At 43.9% G+C, this 21,831-nt stretch overlaps 2 protein-coding genes across 3 annotated transcripts; both read left to right on the plus strand.

The window, feature by feature from the left end:
- Window positions 1-3,125: 3,125 nt before the first annotated feature.
- LOC310915117 (UPF0461 protein C5orf24 homolog) lies at window positions 3,126-13,985 on the plus strand. 2 transcript variants are annotated; one of them, XM_083871745.1, is made up of 3 exons: window positions 3,126-3,251; window positions 10,645-11,074; window positions 12,989-13,985. In XM_083871745.1, exons 2-3 carry the CDS (start codon window positions 10,648-10,650, stop codon window positions 13,027-13,029), a joined length of 468 nt encoding a protein of 155 aa, XP_083727871.1. In that variant the 5' UTR covers window positions 3,126-3,251; window positions 10,645-10,647; the 3' UTR covers window positions 13,030-13,985. The 2 variants fall into 2 exon arrangements, with proteins under 2 accessions (XP_083727871.1, XP_083727870.1); XM_083871744.1 differs by having other exon boundaries at window positions 10,645-13,985.
- A 4,382-nt stretch (window positions 13,986-18,367) lies between these two features.
- On the plus strand, window positions 18,368-21,588 carry TXNDC15 (thioredoxin domain containing 15). Its single transcript, XM_083871743.1, has 5 exons — window positions 18,368-18,468; window positions 18,697-19,028; window positions 19,550-19,713; window positions 19,915-20,045; window positions 20,737-21,588. Exons 1-5 carry the CDS (start codon window positions 18,417-18,419, stop codon window positions 20,931-20,933), a joined length of 876 nt encoding a protein of 291 aa, XP_083727869.1. The 5' UTR covers window positions 18,368-18,416; the 3' UTR covers window positions 20,934-21,588.
- Window positions 21,589-21,831: the final 243 nt, after the last annotated feature.

The raw sequence follows: 21,831 nt of genomic DNA on the forward strand, positions 1-21,831 counted from the left end.
TATGCATTTGCCTGCTAATTAAACAAAATATTCAGAGGCTCAAATTACCATCTGTAGGGGCTTTTCCTACTCAAGTCTTACAAGTGGAAGAAAAAAAAAATTGTTAAGTTTTCATGAAATTCTGCAGTTGTGGCAGCTGAATATAAAACAAACACCAAGGGCTGGATTTGGGATCTTCCTAAAGTAAGAAAAAGAATGCTGGAATTTCAGGGAGTGAGAGAATACTTTGATGTTTCAGTACTCCAGGCATGTTTACAGTTGTAAGAAATGGTGGCCACTTCAGCCAAAGTGGTGGCAGGGTTTCAGGCAGGTACCTGTGCCTGTGAGGATGGAGCCTGTGGAGCTGGCCTGGATTAGTTTTTAACTTTCTGCCATGGTCATGATACTGTTGGTGATGTGCTGCTCAACACCTCATTGACAAGGGCCTGGCCGTGGCTCAGTTTGCTGCTGAGGTGGTTCTCAGGGAGGGTCGTCCCTGGGCATTAGTGCCAGCCCCTGTGTGCACGCTCCGGCCTCCTCACGTGATGCTCCAGGAATGCACTTGCCTTTGATTATTTTCCTTGACCCAGATCTCTTCCAAATATGGTCTCAGCTTAAACAAGTTTGTGTTCTTAGAGCTTGGGCGTTTGCAGAATAAATTCTGGCTTCCAGCTAACTGTGGCTGGCTGTATGGGGGAGTGGAGGCAGAGAGCAACCTAAAAATGCAAAAATAAAAGGGGCACAGCTGGACTCAAATTTGTCCCAAAATGTACATTTTGTACAATGTTTATACAATGCTAGGCAGGAAGATTTGTTTTCATAGTTCTAGCTACAGTGGAAACAATTGTTTTTAAATAAATGACCATTAGTTTGAGTGATTGCCACCCAAACATTGCTTCTCTGAGACTTTTCATCTGAAACAGATTTAAATATTTTTCTTTAGTCAAACAGAGATACAAGACTGTTAAGCTGACCAGCATAAGCAGAGGTAAATTAATTAACATCTCAGATCTAAGTTCTAGTGAGCTAAGAAATTATTAATGACCTACTGCAGAGTGAACATATGATTAAGTTATTTTATACTTTGGCCATTCTAAGTATGAAGTTCATCATCACAAACATTTCTCAAAATAATAAATACCCCGTGGCAACTTTTCTGAAATGAATGGCCAAGCAAGGAAAATGTTAACACTCAGAGTTAAGATTAAGGATTTTTGTTAAAACCAAAATTTCCTCTGCTTGTGCATGTTAGCAAGGAAGTGAATTTGCAGAAATTACCAGCTCAAATAATTCACAATTAAGTAGCCAGGAGGTTGTGGCAGTTCCCATACCAAATTCCCCCTATTTGCTCATCATGCTCTGGAGCCCAGGACTGGCAAGAAGCTCCTGTATTGGCAGAAGAAGGAACTTGTGCTTTGAGGCCTTTCCTCTCCTTGAAATGTAGATCCTTCAGTGAGCTCTTCAGTGAGAGAGAAGAATGGCACTTAGTGGTTCGGATGTGGGAAGGGTCAACATTTCATTGCATCACTTATCTTACAGACAATTAATGTAATCATTTGGTACTGCTAATGAGTCAGTCCTTTAGAGGGAGAAAAGGAGATTCACAACTGGAGGATCACCTGTGCCTCAGGCCCTGGGAGCTGTGACAAAAGAAGACAGTGGCAGAGCAGTTCATCAGGGTTTGATCCCAGTTGTTATTAGCACAGTTTCACACCAGGGCACTGGGCCCTGTTGCTCTGCATAAATCAGGAGGCTGAGCCCAGCCTGACTTCATCACCTTCCAGATTAAAATATTAAAAATAACAGGACACCGAGAAGGTATTGAATTGAACCATTTTTCATCAGCATTTCCAACAGGCATTTGAACAGCAGAAAGATGAGATTTGTAAATAAACTGAATCATTTGCTAAATTAAGCTAAATAAATGCTGCTTTTCCCTGCTGCTTTCTTATATTACAAGTGAGGATTCCTGCATGCATTAGGAAGAAATGGTAAGAATGTGAATCATCATCTTGGCAGGATATTTCACAGCCATTTTCGGCCTCAAGAGCTCCAAGTATTGTAGAAATGGAATATCTTAGTGTTGGAGTACAGCAGTCTGCTCCTCAAACAACAGCAGGAGAGGAAAGTATTTTTAAAAGCAGAATTAACCATTTGTGAAAGTTGCAGGTTCTTGCTTCCTGGTCATTTTTGCTTTTATCTTCTAAAACCTCATCTGAATAGTACACCATATTTTTCAGGCTCTTTTGTGTGTCAGCCATTTAAGGAACCAATATGGTAATTCAGACCCTGGACCAAGGATGCTAATGAAAGGGCAGGAATCTTATGGTCATTAACAAATGTGGATTAAAAAATATGTTGGTCACAGCCCTCCACCAAGTGGGCAAAAGGTTGGATGGTGAAATGTGCTTAAAATTCACGTTTCTGTGGGATGTTTTTGGAAACAGTTGAAGTTGCAATTCCTGCAGTTGCTGGTCCTGCTTGCAGCTGTGAAGTTGTGTTTATAAAGAGGTGCTACTGCAATACTGAACTCTTCAGAACACGGATGGATGAAACAGAGCAAAATATTTAATCACCAGCAGTCACACATTGGTGCTGTGAGACACCGATGGTCCATGCCGGGCCCAGCCCCGTGTGAGCCGTGCTGGAAATGGCAGAGTCGGCAGGGAGAGGGAACTAATGTGATACATCCTTCTAATAGCCCTGAAGATGGACTATTCCGTACTGGACTGCAGCGTGTGGTGGAGTGGAGGTGATGGAGTAAAGGCTGGATGTGGCACCGAGTGAGGTGTTGGTCATACCCTGGGCTCGGTGACCCCAGAGGTCTTTTCCAACCTACGTGAGCCTGTGACTCTCTGTGTACTTTTGACACAGAAGATTCCACACTCCTCCATCCAAAGGGCAGCGATGGAAGCCCCGGTAACCCTTCCCCGCTTCCAGGGATGTGCAGGGCCGCACACAGCCCCTCACACATTGAGGACACGTGTGTGTGCCCTCCCTCAGCCTCTCCGCTTCCCACCCGCCCCACAAAATGGCGGCGGCCGCGCGGCCCCGACCCCCGGCGGCAGGAGGGGCCTCCCTGGCCCCGCCCCGCGCGCGCCCCCGCGGCGCGGCCCCGCTCGGGAGCGCGCCCCGCTCGCCCCGCCGCCCGCGCCCGCCGCAGCGCCGCTCCCTCCCCTGCGCCCGTCCCCTCCCTGCGGCCGCTCGGCGCGGTGTGGGGAGGCGGCCGCTCCACCCGCCGCCGCCGCCGCCGCCGCCCCGAGCTTCTCAAGGTAAGTGCGGGTCGGGCCCGCGGGCCCCGGGCCCTGCTCCGCGCGGTGGGAGGCGGCGGGCGGGCAAGATGGAGCCGCGGCCGGCGGGGGAGGGGAGCGGAGCGGAGCGCAGCGGGGCTCTCCTCTCCTCTCCCTCCTCCTCTCCCCCCTCCGCTCCCTCCCCGCCGCTGGGGGCGATCCCGCGGTCTCCTCGCCCCGGGGTGCGGTGCTGGGCCCCGCGGGGCCTGGCGAGGGGAGCTGCGCCATGGCGCGGCCCCGCTGTCCCCGCCCGGCCGTGCTCCTGCCCCTGCCCCGGGCCCAGGGCCGGGCCCTGCCCGCGCCCCCCGCTCGGCACACGGGATACGGGACACGCGGGGCCGCTCCCGGCTCGGTGCCCCCCGCCCGCGGCCCAGCCCGAGGGAGCCGTGCCGCCCCTTTGTCCCCTCAGCCGGCCCTGGCCGCTCCCGGCGGGGCTGGGCCCTCCTGCTGTCCAGCCTGCGGCCCGGGATTGTTCCTGCCGTCAGCGCCCGCAGCTCGGTGCGTGTGTGCAGGGCTGTGTGCTTAGAGCACATTCCCCTTCGCGTGGGGCATCCGGATGTGTGCCTACAGCCCATGGATGTGTTTCCCGACGCACCTCAGCAGCGGATGCCTTGGCTCACCTGCACACTGGGTACCTGGGGAGCCCCACCGTGTCCCCTCTGTGCCCCTTTGCGTTCTGACATAACCCGTGTCAGTGCTGTGTATTCTCCTGGACAGTTACGGATAGTTTTGTGCATAGTCCTTCTGGGGTAATTAATTAGTGAATACACCTTAAATTTGTGTGCAGTTCTCCCTAGATCGACAGTTATTTTGATCCATGTGGTTTTTATTTGTGTAAAATGAAAGGGTAGGAAGGGCAGTCTGTTAAAATATTTCTTGAATTATGGTTTATTTCTATTTCAATCTTCAGATGCCACAGTTTCACTTAGAATTTTTTCTGCATGCGTGTGTGTCTGTACCTGTATCCCTCATATTTTAGATGCAGCCTTAAATAAAGAAAGGTCCTGCGTGTTTTTCCATTGGCCATTGTTGAACAGATTCAACAAGTGGACTTTGTCTTTCTGCTGCCTCACAAAAGGACCCTGCTGTGGCTGGATTTGGGTGTGTGGACAGGTGTCCAGAGTCTTCTGCACTGTCCTGTCACAGGGAAACGCTGTGAAAATGCACATCAGGAAGGAGATGCTTGATCCATCTCTTAAGCTTGAAAGTGCCTTTGTGGTAGCAGGCTGGGGAAAGGAGAGGGTAGGTGAGAACACCCACTGAGATGAATGAGCACCTCTTACCTCTGGAGCTATTGTTGGAGACTGCAGCCCTGGGGAGAAGATCGGGTGGGCGAGAACACCCACGGAGATGAATAAGTATCTCCAGCTCCTCAAAGCCCTTGGTCTATGCTATGGCAAGGACTGCTCCTTTTTTTTTTGGGAATAGGCCCTTGAGGTCAATGGACAATTCAAAAACTCTAATAATCCTTTCTTTATAAAGATCCACTCTACCTGCTCCATCATTCATATGCATATTTGGTTTGCCTTGAAGTTTGGTAATTGCAGAACCACAGAATAATGAGGGTGCAGTTTCAGGGTACTCTCCTAAGCCAGTCTGTCCGGCCTGATGGCTGCTCCATTCTGTGCTGCTCCATCCCCAGCTCTGGGGTTTTTTCTCCAGCCTCCATTCCCCGTGCTGTGTTTGGTACTTGTCATGCCCATCATCCAGATCTTTGAAGTCCACTAAGACCATCTTTTTGAGATATTTTTATTTTTTTAAAGTAACGTTACCAGGGAGTGGGGTCAGTGGCAGCCAGTGGGTGATGTGGCTTAGGCTGACCTGGGAGTGTCTCTATGCTAATTCAAATGTCGGTTTCTGTTACTTTCTTGCCCCCATGCCTACACACTTTTGCTTTCTTGTTGGATTAGTTTTCACCTGGATCAGATCCCTGGTGTTGATTTGTCCTGGTCTTGCACAATAGTTAGTGTTGGCAGAAGGAGTGGGAATGTGGGAGAAGAGGAAAAGGCAAGATTGTCCCGTTCAGAAAAAGGGTGGATTCAGAATGGTTTCTGTTGATTATGAAACCAAACTGTCAGTTGTGTCAATGTGACTGGAGGTACACAGGTAATTAAATCATTGATGACATCTTCCTTAATTTTTCTGAAGTTGTCTTAAGCCTTTCAAGGTGTCCTGTTCATCATCATCATCATCATATATGATCTTAATTTTGAGGTGGGAAGAAGTCAGCTGACATCCTTGCTGCTGTTAGTGTCTAGTGAAACTCTGCCCTTGGATATGGCTTATTTGTTTTTTTAGGGTTAGAAAGCATAACAATTACGTGTTTGCCTGGTTTTGGAATCATATAATGAGCGAACCCTAAAAGTTCAGTTTACTTGACACTTAGCCTAGTGGTGCTTGCCAACATCAACTCTTTGTGAGAGCAGTAGAGCTTTGTCTGTAATACAAAGCTGGTGCTTAGGCTGTGGAGAGCTTTGTTTCTCCTCGAGTGTCTGAGTCAAAAGACTTGAACTCCCGAGGGCACAGGGACCAACCCAGGTTCAGCTCTGGTCAGGGGCAGGAGGCACAGATGCTGGTGAGGGAAGGCTCCCACTCTGGGGAAGGGCAGTTTGAAGGGGGTGGGTGTTTCAGCTTCAAATAACTCTTCTCTTAACTTCTGTCATATAAGAAAATTACTCTGGGTCACCAGGGGAAGGACCATATTTGTAAGTTGTATTGCTTGGGGAGCTCTTAATTTCTAGGAATAATTGAGAAAGAAACTGTTTCCAAAATTATGTTGTTTCTTGTTTTGCAGTCTTATGTTGTCATGTAGTAACTCTAGCAAATCACTGCTGTAAAGAAATTATTTCTTATATTTTGGCAGTTTTTAATATATTTTACCTGGCGTCAGACAGTGAGAAAAATCATATTATGCACCGACTGTGGAAAGGGCTTCATAAGCACAGTGCGGAAAAGCCGGTTATCGAGCTTCACAAGTAGATAAGATTTCAATTGTAGATTCAGGTGTTACACTGTATGTTGTGCCACTGATAGAATTTCATACTCAGTATTTTTAAAATATTTACATTTATGTGAATACTTCAGGTAAGATGCATCTTTATGGAAGCAAGCAGTTTTACAGGGTTTTAAAAACTGGGTAAAGCCCTACTTTATCAAGAGTTAATGTGTAGAAAAGGAGCTGACAATAAAAGGGACGTGTGAAATACATTTAAATTAATAGAATTAATTCTTCTCAGTGAGTGATGAAAGGATTTCTCACACATACTGTCCTAAGAGAGAAGAACAGAACTGACATATTTCTGTTGTGGTCTTGAAAGGGAAAATATTCCTTGTGGTGCTGTTGCTGTTTAACCCCCCTGCAAAGCAAAGGAGCCCTGTGACTCCCCAGAGCCGTGGAGCTCAGCATAGAGGGTCCTTTATGAGGGATCCTGAACAGAGCCGGGCCTGTTCACTGGCAGCACTGACCTTCAGAGAGCTCTGCACAAATGATGCTTGTGGGCTGCTTGTGTTGTTAAGTAGCGAGTCACATACTTTGTATGTGTTGGATGATGATGAAAATGTGCTGCTACAGCCTCCCACAGCCCCATCGATACTGTGGAAACTATTGCAAGCTCAGCGGTGAAAAACCTCATAAAAACCTGTGGGTGTTGTATACTAACCCTCATTAAAAGCAGAATTGTCCCTGTTGGTGTGAGGAGTTTACCCTTCCTGGTATTCATCATTTGAAAAGCTGTAATATGGATGGACTTGGAGTTTAGTGCAGTTTTGCTGTGGTGTGTTTTAGCAGAAGTCAGAGGCAGTTGCTGAGTCAGGTCTGTCCTGGTGCTCCCCAGGCCACAGAAGGCAGGCTGGGGTGGGGGAGAGCAGAGCAGTTGCCTGCTGCTTGTGCTGGGACTGATTATTCTGCTCAGTGCAGATAATGGCTCTCAGCTCCAGTATTCGGTGTAAAGTAACTACTGCAAGTGCCTGTTTTGGGGGCCTTGTGAACTTCCCTGCTTAGCAAAGGTTTCATCCTATCTACACTGGCAGCTAAATCATGCCCATGAGGAAGCCAAGGTGTTTGATGTTTGAAAGCCAAAGATGGCATCACATCACAGCCCAAGAGGATGTTTTTGTGATTGGAGTAGCTTTGATATCACAATTTTGTGTAGTGAACAGGTCATGAATGAGAATTTCCTGCAGGAGGAAAGCCTGGAGAGAGAGATGGACCATAACAATGCCAGGAGCCTCAGCAGCTGTGAGCTAGAGCTGTATGTTAAGCTGTGTTTTAGGGATACAAGGAGGCATCATGACTGTGTCCAGACAGCCCCCTGTAGCAAAGCTTTGTGGGTCCCAACTGGACTGTGCTGCTTCTTTCTAACAGTGGTGGAACTTCTGTGCTTTGCTACATGAGAAGCTGTCTCTCTCTTCCCAAAGCCAGCTTATCCAGTGCCTCCTCCCTTGCCCAGCATTTGTATAGATATAAATTACCAGGCACTGAAAGATCTGTACAGAAAATCCTCCACAGTCACCTTCCAGCAAATCTTTTTGAAATACAACTTAATTTCCTTGTTGCAGTGCCTCATCTTAACTGTTTGTTAATACAGAGAAATTGAGCCAGTCAGTTCAATCAGTTTAAAAACTGATTTAAGTAAACTATCTCAAATATTTTTACATGTCTTTTTACAGGTTTAAAACGAGAAAGTTCTGTCTTGTTGGAAACTTTTTGGAGGGTTTTATTCAAGAATGATTGCACACAAAGTTGTGTGTGTTTAGCTATACAATTTAGCTAGAGTGTAATTTTTAAATTGCCATAGCTTTGCATTTTATACCAATTCTCTTTTATACTGTATATCTCCCTGCCAAGAAACCTGCTTCCACTCTACAGATAGACTCTCCACATTCTTTTATTCCCTACTGTAATGTGAATGAAGGAAAATTATGCTGGAGAGTCCATGTTAGGGTAATTAAGCTTGATTACAGATTTCCTTTTAAAAACTTTCAAAAAAAGTCTTAAATCAAAGAAGATAGAGGAGGAACCTTGGCTACTACTTGAAATTTGCATGGTTTGATGAAAAATGGTGCAGAGAGGGGGGAGGAAATGCATTAAAAAATCCCATTGGCAGTCTTCCACTGAGATTGGGGGTTTTGTTAAGCTTCCTCTAGAAAGAAATTTTAAACAGTTACTGATTTGTACTGTCTTGCTTCGTTCATCCATTCCAGTGGTGCTGGTTGTTGCCAGATGGAAGGTAAAGTCCCATCAGCCAGGGCTGGTGTTTGAAGTCAGTGTTAGTCAGTGGTATTGCAGAGGACACAAAGCACACATATGGTGATGAAGCTCCAGCAATTGTCAGCTACAGCAGAATATATTCACTGTCTAGGAGTACTTATAATGGTTCTCCTCTGGAAAGATGGATGGAAAAATGCCCCCAAGTGTAATGAGGAGAAGCAGCAGAGAATAAAAACATAGCACAGGAGTGAGTGTGAGCCTGGTTGGTCTCATGAGAAATACCAGGAGGCCCTGCTTTTATTCAGTGCCTTCTCCCAGCTCTGGTGTGTTCCTTGGATACTGGGCAGCTCAACTGATCCTTCTTTGTGCAAGTTGAGCTTGGAGCAGTTTTTTGGGGGCAAAGCCAGTATTCCTGTGTTTAAAAGAGTACTGAGACAAGAATGCTGCTCACCACTCCAAGTATCTCTAGTGGATCAACAAACAGCTGAACAGCCTTTCAGAGCTGCTGGGCTTTACTCTCTCCCCAGCAAAAGGAGATTATAGAACCCTCATGTTTGCGATTACATATCATGAAAAATCTCAGGTATTTTTTGTGATATTGCAGGCACTTTTCTAGTGGGGTTAAAGAAAGGTAGTATTTTTTTGACTGCTAATTGTAGAAAACCTTAAGCTTCCTTCTGTATTGCTGCACAGAAAAGTCTGGTCTCTTGACCTGAGATTATTTCCTTTGTCTTTTGCTAAGGGCAGGCCTGCAAACTATTCTTAGTTGTTTTGTTTGGATGTTAACAGCTGCAATAACAGTGGTTTCACTTTTGCTCTACTGTACCCCATGCAATGCACCAGGATTGTAGCACTTGGATTATCTCTGCTAGAACATCTAATATTTAAACTATATTACTATCATAATTTCACTGTTTGACATTACCCATATTCATATATTTGCACAAGAGTAATGCACACTGTAATGTGCCTTTGACAAGCCAGGGTAGATTGAGTGTTCCAGCAGGGAATGTATCCTTTGTAATCAGGAGAAAAGAGCACGGGGATTTACTCCAGGGTAAATAGATTGTGCTGTGTGCTTTTTCTCTGGCTGGCAGGAAGCATTCATAACTGCCAAATAAATTCAGTAATCAATGGTAGAGTTTAAATTGTGTTGCTGTAGGTGATATTCCAGAGCTGTTGTAGGGAAAGGATAATAAATCTTCCAGACCTTATCTACTTGTGAAATTTAACTGTGAGAATACATTTTTGGTGTCTTAAGCATGGCTGTAAGACATAGAAGTACTCTGAAGGGTCAGATATTTATTGGCTTAATTTTGTCTTCAGCATGGCTAAATATTACTATCTTAGACTTTGAGTATTTGCTGCTATTTAAGTTGTAGAACCAGTATAGTTGGATGGAAGATGTAATTGCTTTATTTCCCAAAGTCGTTGGCAGTGCCAGCAATATCAACATGTCTCAGTGCTGGCCCTGCCGGCAGTTTGTACGTGCTCTCCTAACTAGGGCAGCAGTGGCATTTCTGCAATCCAGCATCTTGCACTTCATTACAAATTCATTTCATCCCTCTGCTTTCCCAACTATGGCACCATTGTGTTGCCAAATGCCTTGTGTGTTTCTTTCTTTGACGTTAATTGTGACATGAAATAAGAAAACTGATTAGCACTTTATTCTTTTGCTGCAGTTAAGCAAACAAAAAAATCTTTAGGATCCTGTATCTACTATACCAAGAGAGTTATAACATATCTTTCTTTGGCTTAGAGCTGAGTCACAAGTTAATCTTAGAGCTAGAACAACTAAAATCTAGAGAGATTTGGTTAGAAAGGTTTGGAATCATAGATGAGCAAATATTGTAGGTCTTGGTTGCTGAAATGCTGTTGTTCAGTTTTTTAACTTACTTCTTCCCTAATTATACCTATGTGAATAATGTGTGGTTTAAACTGTCCTTTTTAAATATGTGTAAAGGTTACTGTGCAGAACCTCAAGTGAAGGCTTAATAAAACTAATTTTAAAAGTAATTTACTGACATCAATTCTGTTTACTAAAAATAGACAAAGTAGTTTGGACTAATTTTATGAAACAGAGGTAGCTTTTGAAAGCTTCTCATTTGTGGAACACTGCAGTACTATGATATATTGATACACATTTCCCTCTCCTGTTTTTGGTAGAAAATGATGCACCCTGTTGCCAGCAGCAATCCAGCTTTCTGCGGGACCGGCAAGAGCTCTTGCCTGAACGAAGACAATGTGAGGGCTGCGGATCAGTTCGACCTCTACGCCACACAGCAGAGCAAGTACAGCCACGCAGTCAGCCACAAACCCATTGCCTGCCAGAGACAAGATGCCTTGAGCGACCCTCACTTGCAGACCACAAGTGGCAGGAATATAGAGACAAAAGATGAACTAAAGAAAAAGAAAAACCTCAACCGCTCCGGGAAGCGTGGGAGGCCGTCAGGGACCACGAAATCAGCAGGGTACCGGACCAGCACAGGCCGACCCCTGGGGACCACCAAAGCAGCTGGATTTAAGACAAGTCCAGGCAGACCCTTGGGTACAACTAAAGCAGCAGGATACAAAGTCAGCCCAGGCAGACCTCCAGGTAGCATTAAAGCTCTATCACGGCTTGCAAATCTAAATTATACTTGTGGCAGTGCAGCTTTTCCTTACCCTATGGTGCATAACAGAGGAGTCCATGCTGTTGGTGAAACCAGCAGCAAAATCAAACAGCCTAATGAATGAAGGGAGGGAACGAGTAACTCCTTACTAATCTGCTTTATGCTGATTTTGGGCATGTTTCTTGAGTTTTCTTGTTATGTTTGCTTAAGTCTGAGCTTCTAGATTTTATTCCAATAATGCCATAACCTAGGGGTGCAATTAATAACTTTTACAAAATGTCAAGAAGGCTTTGGTTTAAAGAGGCTTCTGTTGGTTTTAAATCATAATTTATAAGGAAGTCTAAAATGATACATTATGTCTTGGTGTCGATACTTAAGTAATGTCCATGTCCCTAGTTTTAAGTTCAACTTCTCATAAATCTAGATGTTAGCTATGCATTAAATAATTGAAATAAGGAGGACAGAAATTAGCTGGCTGATGGTTCATGATGTGGCCTGTCCCACAATAAGCAATTTAGGCAGTTAAGTTTTACTTGGTAAGAAAAATTGATAAACAAAGTGACAAGCCACATTTTCCACTCCTGCAGGATCTTCTACAGATCTCAGATAGACTTAAAATAGACTTAAAAACTTAAAAAAAAAAAAAAAAAAGAAAAAACCAAAACAAACCCCAACCTTTTTTTCTAAAGTGATTTCCAGTGGCTTTTATTTCTGGAGTTGTAGCATTAAGTGAATTTCATCTAATGCTCCAAAAATATTTTGGAAGATACTAAAGAAACCTGAGCTTTTGTACAGTGTGTTACAGCTTCACAGGGCCTTACAAAGACAAGTTACTTTGCCTTTAGGTGAGAGCTGTTCTTTTAGTTACACTCTTACAGGATTCTGCTAGGTAATTTTGAAATGCCTAATAGTACATATACCAAACCACAAATAGTTCTTTGAAATTTGAAATATTTTATAAGAAATTAAGTACTGTTCATTCTAGTTAGGCACTTGATTAATATTAAACAGTATGTTCTTAAGTCTGTAAATAGCTATGCTGGCTTTTGCCTTTCAAATCTGTGCTTAGATGGCGACAGTTTAATAGCTTTTAAAGTAATAACTTACAATGTTTACAAATTAAACTTTTTAAAATAACACTGTTGCCAAATTTTTAGACTCAGTTTTGCCAGATATTCCTGGAAATAGTTATTTCATTGTTAGACATTTATACTATATTTAAGTTATGGATGCTTATATATCTACCAAAGGACACCATTTTCATGATTTATAAAAGCAAACTGTATAGCTGATGTAAACAGGATGCAGTTTACTGCACTGCTAGATCCCAGATATAGAATAATTCATCTATGCATGCAAGCCAGAAAAAAATGTTGTTGGTTAACTATAAATACCTTTCTTGACTCAAACTAAAACCTCCTCTCCTCCCAAAAGAAATGTTCCATTTTTCAACTGGGTGTGGGTAATTTTTTTTTTAAGTGTGGGAGAATGTGTGAGTGTGAGTGTGTAAAATACTTTTATCCAGACTTAAAAAGAAAAAAAAAAAAATCAGTCCTCAGTGTTGCATATTGTTTGTTCTAAATTAATTTTACTGAAACTAAAACTTTTTTTTTTTTTAAATCTGGAAGAAAGTTTACATTTAAGTCATTTCACATATAAAATGACTTTATAATAAATTTGTAGATTGAAATACCTGGGGAGGGGGAATATGTAAAGTTTGCAGATCTGGGGGATAATAAAATTTGGGTTAATTGAGCCTGTACTGAATGGGGTAATGATGATGGTCATTTTTGTTAACATAAATGCTATTCTGGCCTGCTGTCATTTTGACTAGACCTCTTGATTTCAGTGATGACAACTTAAGAAACAGATGTCATGTTTCATACCTTTTTTATCAGGAAAAAAGCAGCAAGCCTTCAGGTGTTCCAGTGATGCCTAACACATATTGAGCTGGACTTTTGCTGTACTTTACAATAGGTGTGTTGAATTGTTTTGGGGGAACTGTGTATGCACTGGCAACTAAGACAATGAACCTCAACTTATACTGGATGGCTCCTTAGTCCATAGATGAACTGATGGCAGCTAAATTGCTACTAAGGAATAGTTTCTTCATGCTGAAGCTCTGAAATCCAGTTGTATGTTCTGTTCCTCAACAAACTCGCAAGTCTGAAATTTAGCAGTCTCTTTCAGAAGATACAACTTCTGACACATGCAAAATGCTAACGTGAGTCATTCACCCTCAGGATCTGTGTTGTATTGGCTGTTTTTAATCAGATAATTTTTCAACAGAAGACTGCTTTAAGTTCTTTCCTGAACTCAGCTGGGCAAGCAGTCCTCTTCAGCTGAATGTATAACTGCAGGAGTGTCACACCTCGCTGGCAAGGAACGTGTTGCATGTCACCACTGAACCTTGGAGAAACTCCACTCCTTACCTCCTCCTGTTGATCCTGTTTGCTCCTGTCCGTTCCTCACTTGTGCATCCACTCAATGGTGCTGTGCTGTGTCAGGAGATAATGCAGATGTATTGCTGTTCTGATAGTATAATTTGTATTCAAGTATGCTGATGAAATAATGAAATCACCTAAGCAATTTCTGTTCATTACAGTGTTTATTAATTATATCAGATGAAATATAATCCCAGTAAGAACTAATTAATGTTGTCAGTTGTGAAGTGATGAGCATCAAATAGAAAAGTGTTCAGAGAGCCTGCAGTGTGCTGCCTGGCACTCTGGATTTAGGAAGGAGACCAGAAGTGCACTGCTGGCATTTCCTAATTCTGCTTTATTTTATATCTGACTAGAGTTTACTGGTGCCATGCAGTGAGGGAAAAAAAAAAAAAAAAAGTGTGACTAGAAATGGAATTTTCAAATACTTCTCTTCTTCCTATGTATACTCTGCAGAATACATTGTGCTTTTTTCAACACTTTTCTTTCCATGAGAAACACTGAAACAGCATGTTAATGCCTAAACTTTATTAGTACCAATGGGAAAACTGGCATTTTCCCCCCATAGTATGAAAACATTACTTGTAAGGTAAATTGCTTATTTTATATTATATATCATAATTCAGCTATTCATAAGCTAGGATCACTGTTGTGTGTTAACACTGTTCAGAAGACCGACATGTCAAGTTTAGGTTTTAATAATTTCTTTTAATTATCAACTTTCTAATGTCTTATTTATACATAAATGAAATGTATTAGCTTGCTATTATTCCTTAATGATGCTATAAAGTTCACTGTTTAAGATACATATAGTAACTACTATTCATTTTCTGATTAAATTTACTTAAACTTTAAAACCAAATAATTTTGCTACTATAAAGTCTTGCACTGGACAGATTCAAGATGCTAGCACCATATTTTGGCAGAAAAAATTCAGATACCATCAGAAGCAGCTGACTTTGATATCAAAGATGGTATTTTTAAAATCAGCACTTAGCTTTGTCATTAAAGCAATGTTCGTTATGTGTTGGATTTAGTTTAAAGTAATCAAATTAACTAGAGCCATTAAAGATCTCTCTTCTGAATGAATATATTTTCATTTCCTCTGAAGGATCTTAATGTTCAGTCAGGACAAAACCAAGCCTTGTCAATGATGTATTTGTGAAGAGAATTACCTGGAACTACAGAACACCGAGTAATTCAGATGAGAATTTAACTCCCTCCCCCATTTTGAAGAGCTTTAAAAGGCAGAGCAATGTGAAGTCATTTGTGCAATGGTTTCATTAGCTGTGACTCTGCTGTTCTTTGTTATATGTAGTATAATATTTCATGCTACCCTTAGAGTTGACAGTTAAAACGGCTGATAACAATCATAAATACTTTGGAACTGCAAACTTCATTTCTGATTACAAAAAGTTTATTCCTCTCTATTTTAATGCGTATATTTTACCACCGCTAAATATATTTATGACTTTAGTAGAGACTAGACCTTTCTCCTTGTGACTTTTTTTTGAAATAGAAGAATCTGTATTCTGAAATTTGAACCACTTTCTGTTCCTTCAATCTTTCATCATTTGCTTTTCCACAGGTTTACTTTGGGGGTAACAGTAGTCTGTTAAGTAACTAGTATCAGCACCCTGTCCTCTGCTGTAAAAAGCCTGATTAGATACTGTGTATGGTTTTATGTCCATGAACTTGAGCTACTCGTGTGCAATTATGTGTATGGGAATGGAGTAGTGTTCATGATCTGTATTTACATCATCATATGGATGTATATTTATTAATAAAGTTAATACTTTAAAACCCAACCATTTTTCCCGGTGTTTTCTTATAATTTCTTTTGAATTCTGGCTGAAGATGCCAGTTGACAGCATTACAGCATTTCCTGCTTGTTACAGGCACATTACCGATATTTCTATTAAGGCAAAAAGACTCCATGAGTTGCAAGGTGTCAGGAGATAGAGGAATGTTGCTGATTTTTTATGAATTGAAAACAGTGTGACAGTAACCTAATTGTTCTTGTCCTTTCACTCAAATAGGAGAAATGGGGAGGAAAGGAGCTAAAACCCTGTATGGATAAATAGTCAACTGCTAACTTTTTCCTCTGTTGCACATGGAAAGCAATTTGAAAGTACTCATAAATAAGGTTTACATGGAATGGTGGGCATTCATTACTCTGTGATGAATAATACATATTTATCCCTGTATTCCAGGAATATTCCAATTTATCTGTGTTGGTAAATGTATTCTGCCACTCAACACTTCATTTTTTTTTTTCTCTTTACTGAAGTTTTTCAGTAATTTTGGGGAAGAACAGGCAGTCCTACCCACCAGAAGCTGCAGTCCAGACACCCAGGCCTGCATCCTCTGCTTGCTCTCCAGCACCCTTTGTTTTCTTTTCCATGAACTTTGAAAGGCCTTGAATACAGCTGGAGTTGAAACATTCCAAATGTCAATTGCCATTACTTTGCAGACTTTGAATCTACCAGAAAAGGACATTTGATGTGTTGGTTGGGTTTTTTTTTTGTTGGCCCTTCTGATAGTTCTAAATATTTGGCTTTCAAGATGACTGGGTATGTTCAGAACAGAGTCTGTTACGTACTGGTCTGAAAATCTCAGTTCCTGGACATGACTGCATGACCAACATGAATTATTTTATTTGTTGTGAGGAAACCTTAAGTATTAGATATTACATCAGTGACAAATTGTATCAAACAAGAATACAGCCTTTTCAGGTGTGTTGGAAGTTCCTTGACTGCTTGCATGGCTGCTGTGTTCTCTGCCATGGATGAGTGGAAGGATGGAAGCTGCAGGGAGTCTGTTCCTCAGTGCTGGTTGTGAGGCCAAGTGTGGTTTCTGATGACAGGGCCAGTTCAGGATTTATCCATGCTGGCAGGCCAGCACCACTGGGGTATCACCTACACAAGCTGCACATCTTCAAGGAGTCTTTAAAATGGTTCTGTCTTTTCATAGCCTCAGTTATGTGTATGGTGATGCACAGGGCTTGTTTGGGGGCTGGACTGGCACTTCTGTGCTTCTGCACCTCCCTGGGGTGAGCTCTTTAAGTAGCACAAAAAGTACCATGTGAATTAGTCGTGTTGTATCTGTTAAACATGGATTACTTACAGTCACCTTAAAATCTGTACCATTTTTGATTTGTGTTAGGGCAGGAAGGATATTGTGAAGATTAAATTCCCAGTAAGAAACTGTTTTCAAGTTGAAAATGCTATTTTGACTAAACTCAAACAAGGATAAGGGGGAATGGGGCAACTTGTGCTTTGCTAGTCTGCACCAGTTCCCTCTGTGCCTTTGCTTTCATTGCTCTGTATCAGCTGATCTGATTAAATGTTTTCCCTCTATCTGCAAACCTCATGTTTTCTATTTTTAGACTATTATGTCCTCATTATTAGTGCTAATGCAAATTGGACTTTGAAAGAAAAAGCTTCAAGTGAAAAAATGTGTGCTGTAAAGGAATGACACAGTTGAAGAAATACAACTGAGTATAAACAAAGCAAAAAATCCCATTTCTGTAATAAATTACCCCCATCTTCATTTATACACATGTACTTGAGTTTTTCTGCCCTTTCCCAGTGTGCATGGTTCATGCTCTGTAGGTCATAACTATCAGTTTTTGACAGATGCAGAGTTTTGGCAAAATCTCATTGTGCACTGCTGGCAGTTTTAAATCTGTTAAAAAAGGTATCAGTGCTTGCAGTAACGTGTTCATTTTCAAAATGCCCCAAATAGTCTTGAGGCTTCACTATTAAACTGAAATAAAGTAAAAACTAATTCTGCATCAAGAAAAATACAATCCAAAAAGGAATATGGGAGTATTTATCTTGCCTTTTTGCCTGGGAGCTGTTTGATAAGGTGCTGGATATGAACTCTTCTTTTTACTTTTAAAAATACACCTTTAGTTTGCCGCGTTTTATCCTCACCCCAGCCTGCCATAGGTTAAGGCCGAGTTTGTGTGCAAACAGCACAACGGGACCGTGGTGCCCTGACGAGGGCGGGAGGAGGCAAATCCTCGCCAGGCAGCTGCGGCTGGGAGGAGATCCCGGGGCTGCAGCAGGCTGGTAAACGGGCTTTGGGATGATTTCGGGGTGCGTTATGGGCCCTCAGTCACTGCTCAGTCACGGCAGCCTGCCTCCTTCTACGAATTTCCAACCAGAACTAATTTAAATCAACAGTGAACTCCCTCCAGCAGCATCAGCAGCCCGGGCTCGGCCCGGGCAGCGCCTCCGGTCACACCGCCCGGGGCGGGGTCACAGAGCCGTAAGAGGGTTTGGGTTGGAAGGGACCTTAAAGAACATCTTGTTCTACACTCCTGTCATGGGCAGGGACCCCTTCCACTATCCCAGGGTGCTCCAAGCCCCATCCAAACTGGCCTTGAACATTTCCAGGGATGGGGCAGCCACAGCTTCCCTGGACAACCTGTGCCAGGGCCTCACCATCCCCACAGTAATTTTTTTCCCTGGCACCTCATTCCCACAGTATTTTTTTTTTTTAATTAAAATAATTTCAGTAAATATTTTTTTTCCTACTACCTGATCTAAACCGTTCTCCCTTGTCCTGTCCCATCCTTCCTGTAACTTCCCTTCAGGCACTGGGAGGCCGTAATCAGGCCATCCCAAGCCTTCTCCTCTCCAGGCTGAACACTCCCAATTCGGGGCCGCGAGAAAACTCGGTTAAACCCGCCCGCTTTGCACCTCACACCAGCAGAGCCCTGCCCCACCACCCCCCCGCTCCCCGAGGGCTCTTCCCGCGGAAACGCGGCCGGGAGCGGAAGGGGAAGTGTCCCGGGCATCCGGCGGAAGGAAGCGCCCGTTGTCCGGGGAGACGCGGCGGCGCTGCCGGGGCCGGGGCCGGGGCCGGGGCCGAGATGTGGCGGCTGCTGCTGGCGCTGTCCTGGCTGGGCGCGGCCCTTCCCGCAGGTGCGGCCGGGGGGCTCCGGGTGCGCGGTGTCGGGGCGGGCGGGGCGCGGGGCTGACACCTCCCTCTGTCCCTCTGTGTCCCCGCAGGGGCGGGCGGGGCGCACACCTCCCTCTGTCCCTCTGTGTCCCCGCAGGGGCGGGCGGGGCGCACACCTCCCTCTGTCCCTCTGTGTCCCCGCAGGGGCGGGCGGGGCGCACACCTCCCTCTGTCCCTCTGTGTCCCCGCAGGGGCGGCGGCGGAGCGCGGCGCGGGCGGCCCCGGGCCGGTGCGGTACCGCACGGCCGAGATGGCGGACGCGATGCTGGGCGGCGGGGCCCTGCCCGAGCAGCCCGTGCTGCTGTCGGCGGTGCCGGCCGAGGCCTGCGAGGGGCCGGGCGAGGCGTGCGGGCCGGCGGGAGCCGCCCAGCCCCGGGAGCAGCCCCTGCTGGAGCCCGTGCTGCCCGCGCCCGCCGAGGAGCACAACGGCACCGACGGCGCCAAGGCCCCCAAGGTCAGCTGCGAGGAGAGGAACACGACCGGCATCGACCGCTTCACGCTGCAGATCCTGAACGTGTCCCAGGTACAGGGCCGGTCACTGCCCGGGGTCGCTGTGAACGCGGGAGGGTGGGGGGGAGATGCCCCGTCAGCTTTCAGTGCCTGACTTAGTTAATTTCCGTGTGTAACGTCCTCAGTTCTACCGAGAAAAAAACCCATGACTGGGCAAGGAGGCTTTTCGGGCCATTCTGAGCAGGAATAATTGGAGTTATGGCTTGTTTCATGTGCCTGTGTGTGTTATCTCTGTGCCTGCAGGGCAGTGCAGCTTTCCTGCTCTGCAGACTGGTGTTTCTCTTGGAAATCATTAATGGCAGTTAGTGCAGCTCATTTCTTGTAACACTTATGTGTATGTATATTTTTAAGTAATAAACTTTTAAAACAACCTTTAAAAAAGGTTATATACAATTCTCCACCTGTCTTAAAAGGTGTGGCTGCTTGATCAGTATTACCAAGTATCTAATTGATTGCTGAATGCTGCATCCCTACACAGAATTTAACCCTGTTAAATATGTAATTATCCATGTTTGTTCTTGTGCGTTCTCTAAGGACCTGATGGAGTTCCTGAACCCAAACAGCAGTGACTGTACATTGGTCCTGTTCTACACACCGTGGTGCCGATTTTCTGCCAGCCTGGCCCCTCATTTTAACTCTTTGCCCCGAGCATTTCCAACTCTTCGCTTCCTGGCACTGGATGCATCCCAGCACAGCAGGTAACTCACACTCCCTATGCTCCAGCTGCAGTTTATTTCTGTTAGCTGTGGGCTTTAAAAATAGGAGTGACTTTTTTTTTTCCTACAATATGTAGTGAAACTACATATTTAGTGAAACTGATGGTTTCAGTATTGTGACTGTCTTTATTTCTTCCTCCAGAAGATTTAATTTCCTTCATGCTTTGTTTTTTCTTTATATAGTTTGTCAACTAGATTTGGAACTGTGGCTGTACCAAATATCCTTCTTTTCCAAGGTGCTAAACCTATGGCTAGATTTAATCATACAGACAGAACGCTGGAAACCCTGAAAGACTTCATCTTTAACCAGACAGGTATGTAAAACAGCCCTGGTTTGTCAGTGGGAAGAATGGGCTGGCTTTAAGATCCAAAGTTAGCTTTCTTGTCCCTGTGTGTTCTTTAAAATGAATGTCATAAAGACCCTGAGAGGACCCAGCAGAGGTTCACTTAATCAGTTGTTGCTGTGAGCTGGATTTCAGCCTGTGCTGAGAGCAGAAACTCAGCTCCTTGGGCTGCTGTCACAGAGCAGGGGGAGCAGTGGGGTTTAGCTAGAGAGGCTACCAGAAGGATGGAGCCCATCTTCCTGCCCAAAGATTTCCTGCCCAAACTCTCTTTGCCACCCAACTAGCTCTCTTCCAATCCACACTGAAGTGCTGTGTGGATCTGCATTTCCAGAAATGCACAAAACTGAGATTCCTGAAAAAACACTCTAACTTAAATTTCCATGCACTGAACCCCCTCCCCCCCCCCCCCCCCAATTTATCCAAGACTGTACTGTGGGAGGACAGAACAAGCCTTCTCCTGTTATGCAAATACACATAAAAATCACTAAGTTTTTAATGTAAGTAAACCACATTGTGAGTATATGTTTGTGTACAAGGGCCATCTCACCAAAATTTTAAGTCTACCTGTGTTTGAGGCTTAGCTGGAGAGCAGGAACAAGAGACAGCACCAGCTTCTCTGTATTTAGCGATTATGATGTTGACCAGGTGTTTTGTTTTTTAGGGATAGAAGCTCAAGGTGATGTGGCTGTGACAGAGGCAGACTGGGAAGGGCCCCTGCCCAGCGTTCTGACCAAGGGCATAGACTGGCTGCTCCTGTTCTCCGTGCTCTTCCTGGCTGGGTTTGTCATGTACGCCACCGTCCGCACCGAGAGCATCCGCTGGCTCATCCCGGGACAGGAGCACGAGCATCAGGAATAACCTCGGATGTTCAAACAGGGACAGAATTTTCCACTTATTGGTAAAGTGGGCATTTCTACGGACTAGAAGTACCTAAGAATGAACTGTTGAATTTGTTGTTTGTAATTTATAATAATGACTAAAAATTGGCTTTATTTGTCAGCTGCTGAATCTGTAATGAGCATATTTGTGGCGATTACAGTGGTAAATGAACAAGTATGAAAAAACATGAACTAAAGTATTTATTAAGCTGCTCTGACCGACTTCTTTTTAATGGACTTTGATGTAATTAGTGGCACAGTTCTAATTTGTAGATCAAGGAGGATTTTTACAGCACATTGGTCTCTGTGTGGAACTGCAAGGAAAACACTGGTGAAGGGAGGTGTTGGTACATTAGTTTGACTGTCTATAAAGTGAACTATCAAGATGTTTTAAATTATTTTTCACTCCCATGGATGTGGCTGTTCCCACCTCTGGCACTGGGGTTCAGTGCTGGTTTTCTCATTCATTTTGCGCTGAGTTTTGATTTAGTAGCAGTTCTTCCTGAGATTTAGAGTCACTTCTGAAGCTCACCTCACTATTTCTGTGTGTGTACACAACTTATTTACCACATTACTGTTGGATGAAATTGTATTAATTGTCCTTTTTAAAAAAATAAATCAGGTTTCTAGTATAACCTTTTAAGTTGCTTTCTTTCAGAAATAACATGCAATTTCTGAACCACAGCTCACCTGCCTAAATTAGCAAAACCAGTCTTGATGTTTATTTAAATTTCTAATACCATGTTTTCTAGTTCTACACTCTCCACTTGAGGCTACATAAAGAATTTATGGGTTTTTTTAGTTATGATTAGTATGGAGGGCTTTGGATAAGGTATGGACTGTATGTTTTGTGGGGTTTGGATTATGTGATTGCATAG

This window comes from Zosterops lateralis (assembly GCF_965231275.1).
Source record: "Zosterops lateralis genome assembly, chromosome: 14".
Taxonomy (NCBI): Eukaryota; Metazoa; Chordata; class Aves; order Passeriformes; family Zosteropidae; genus Zosterops; species Zosterops lateralis.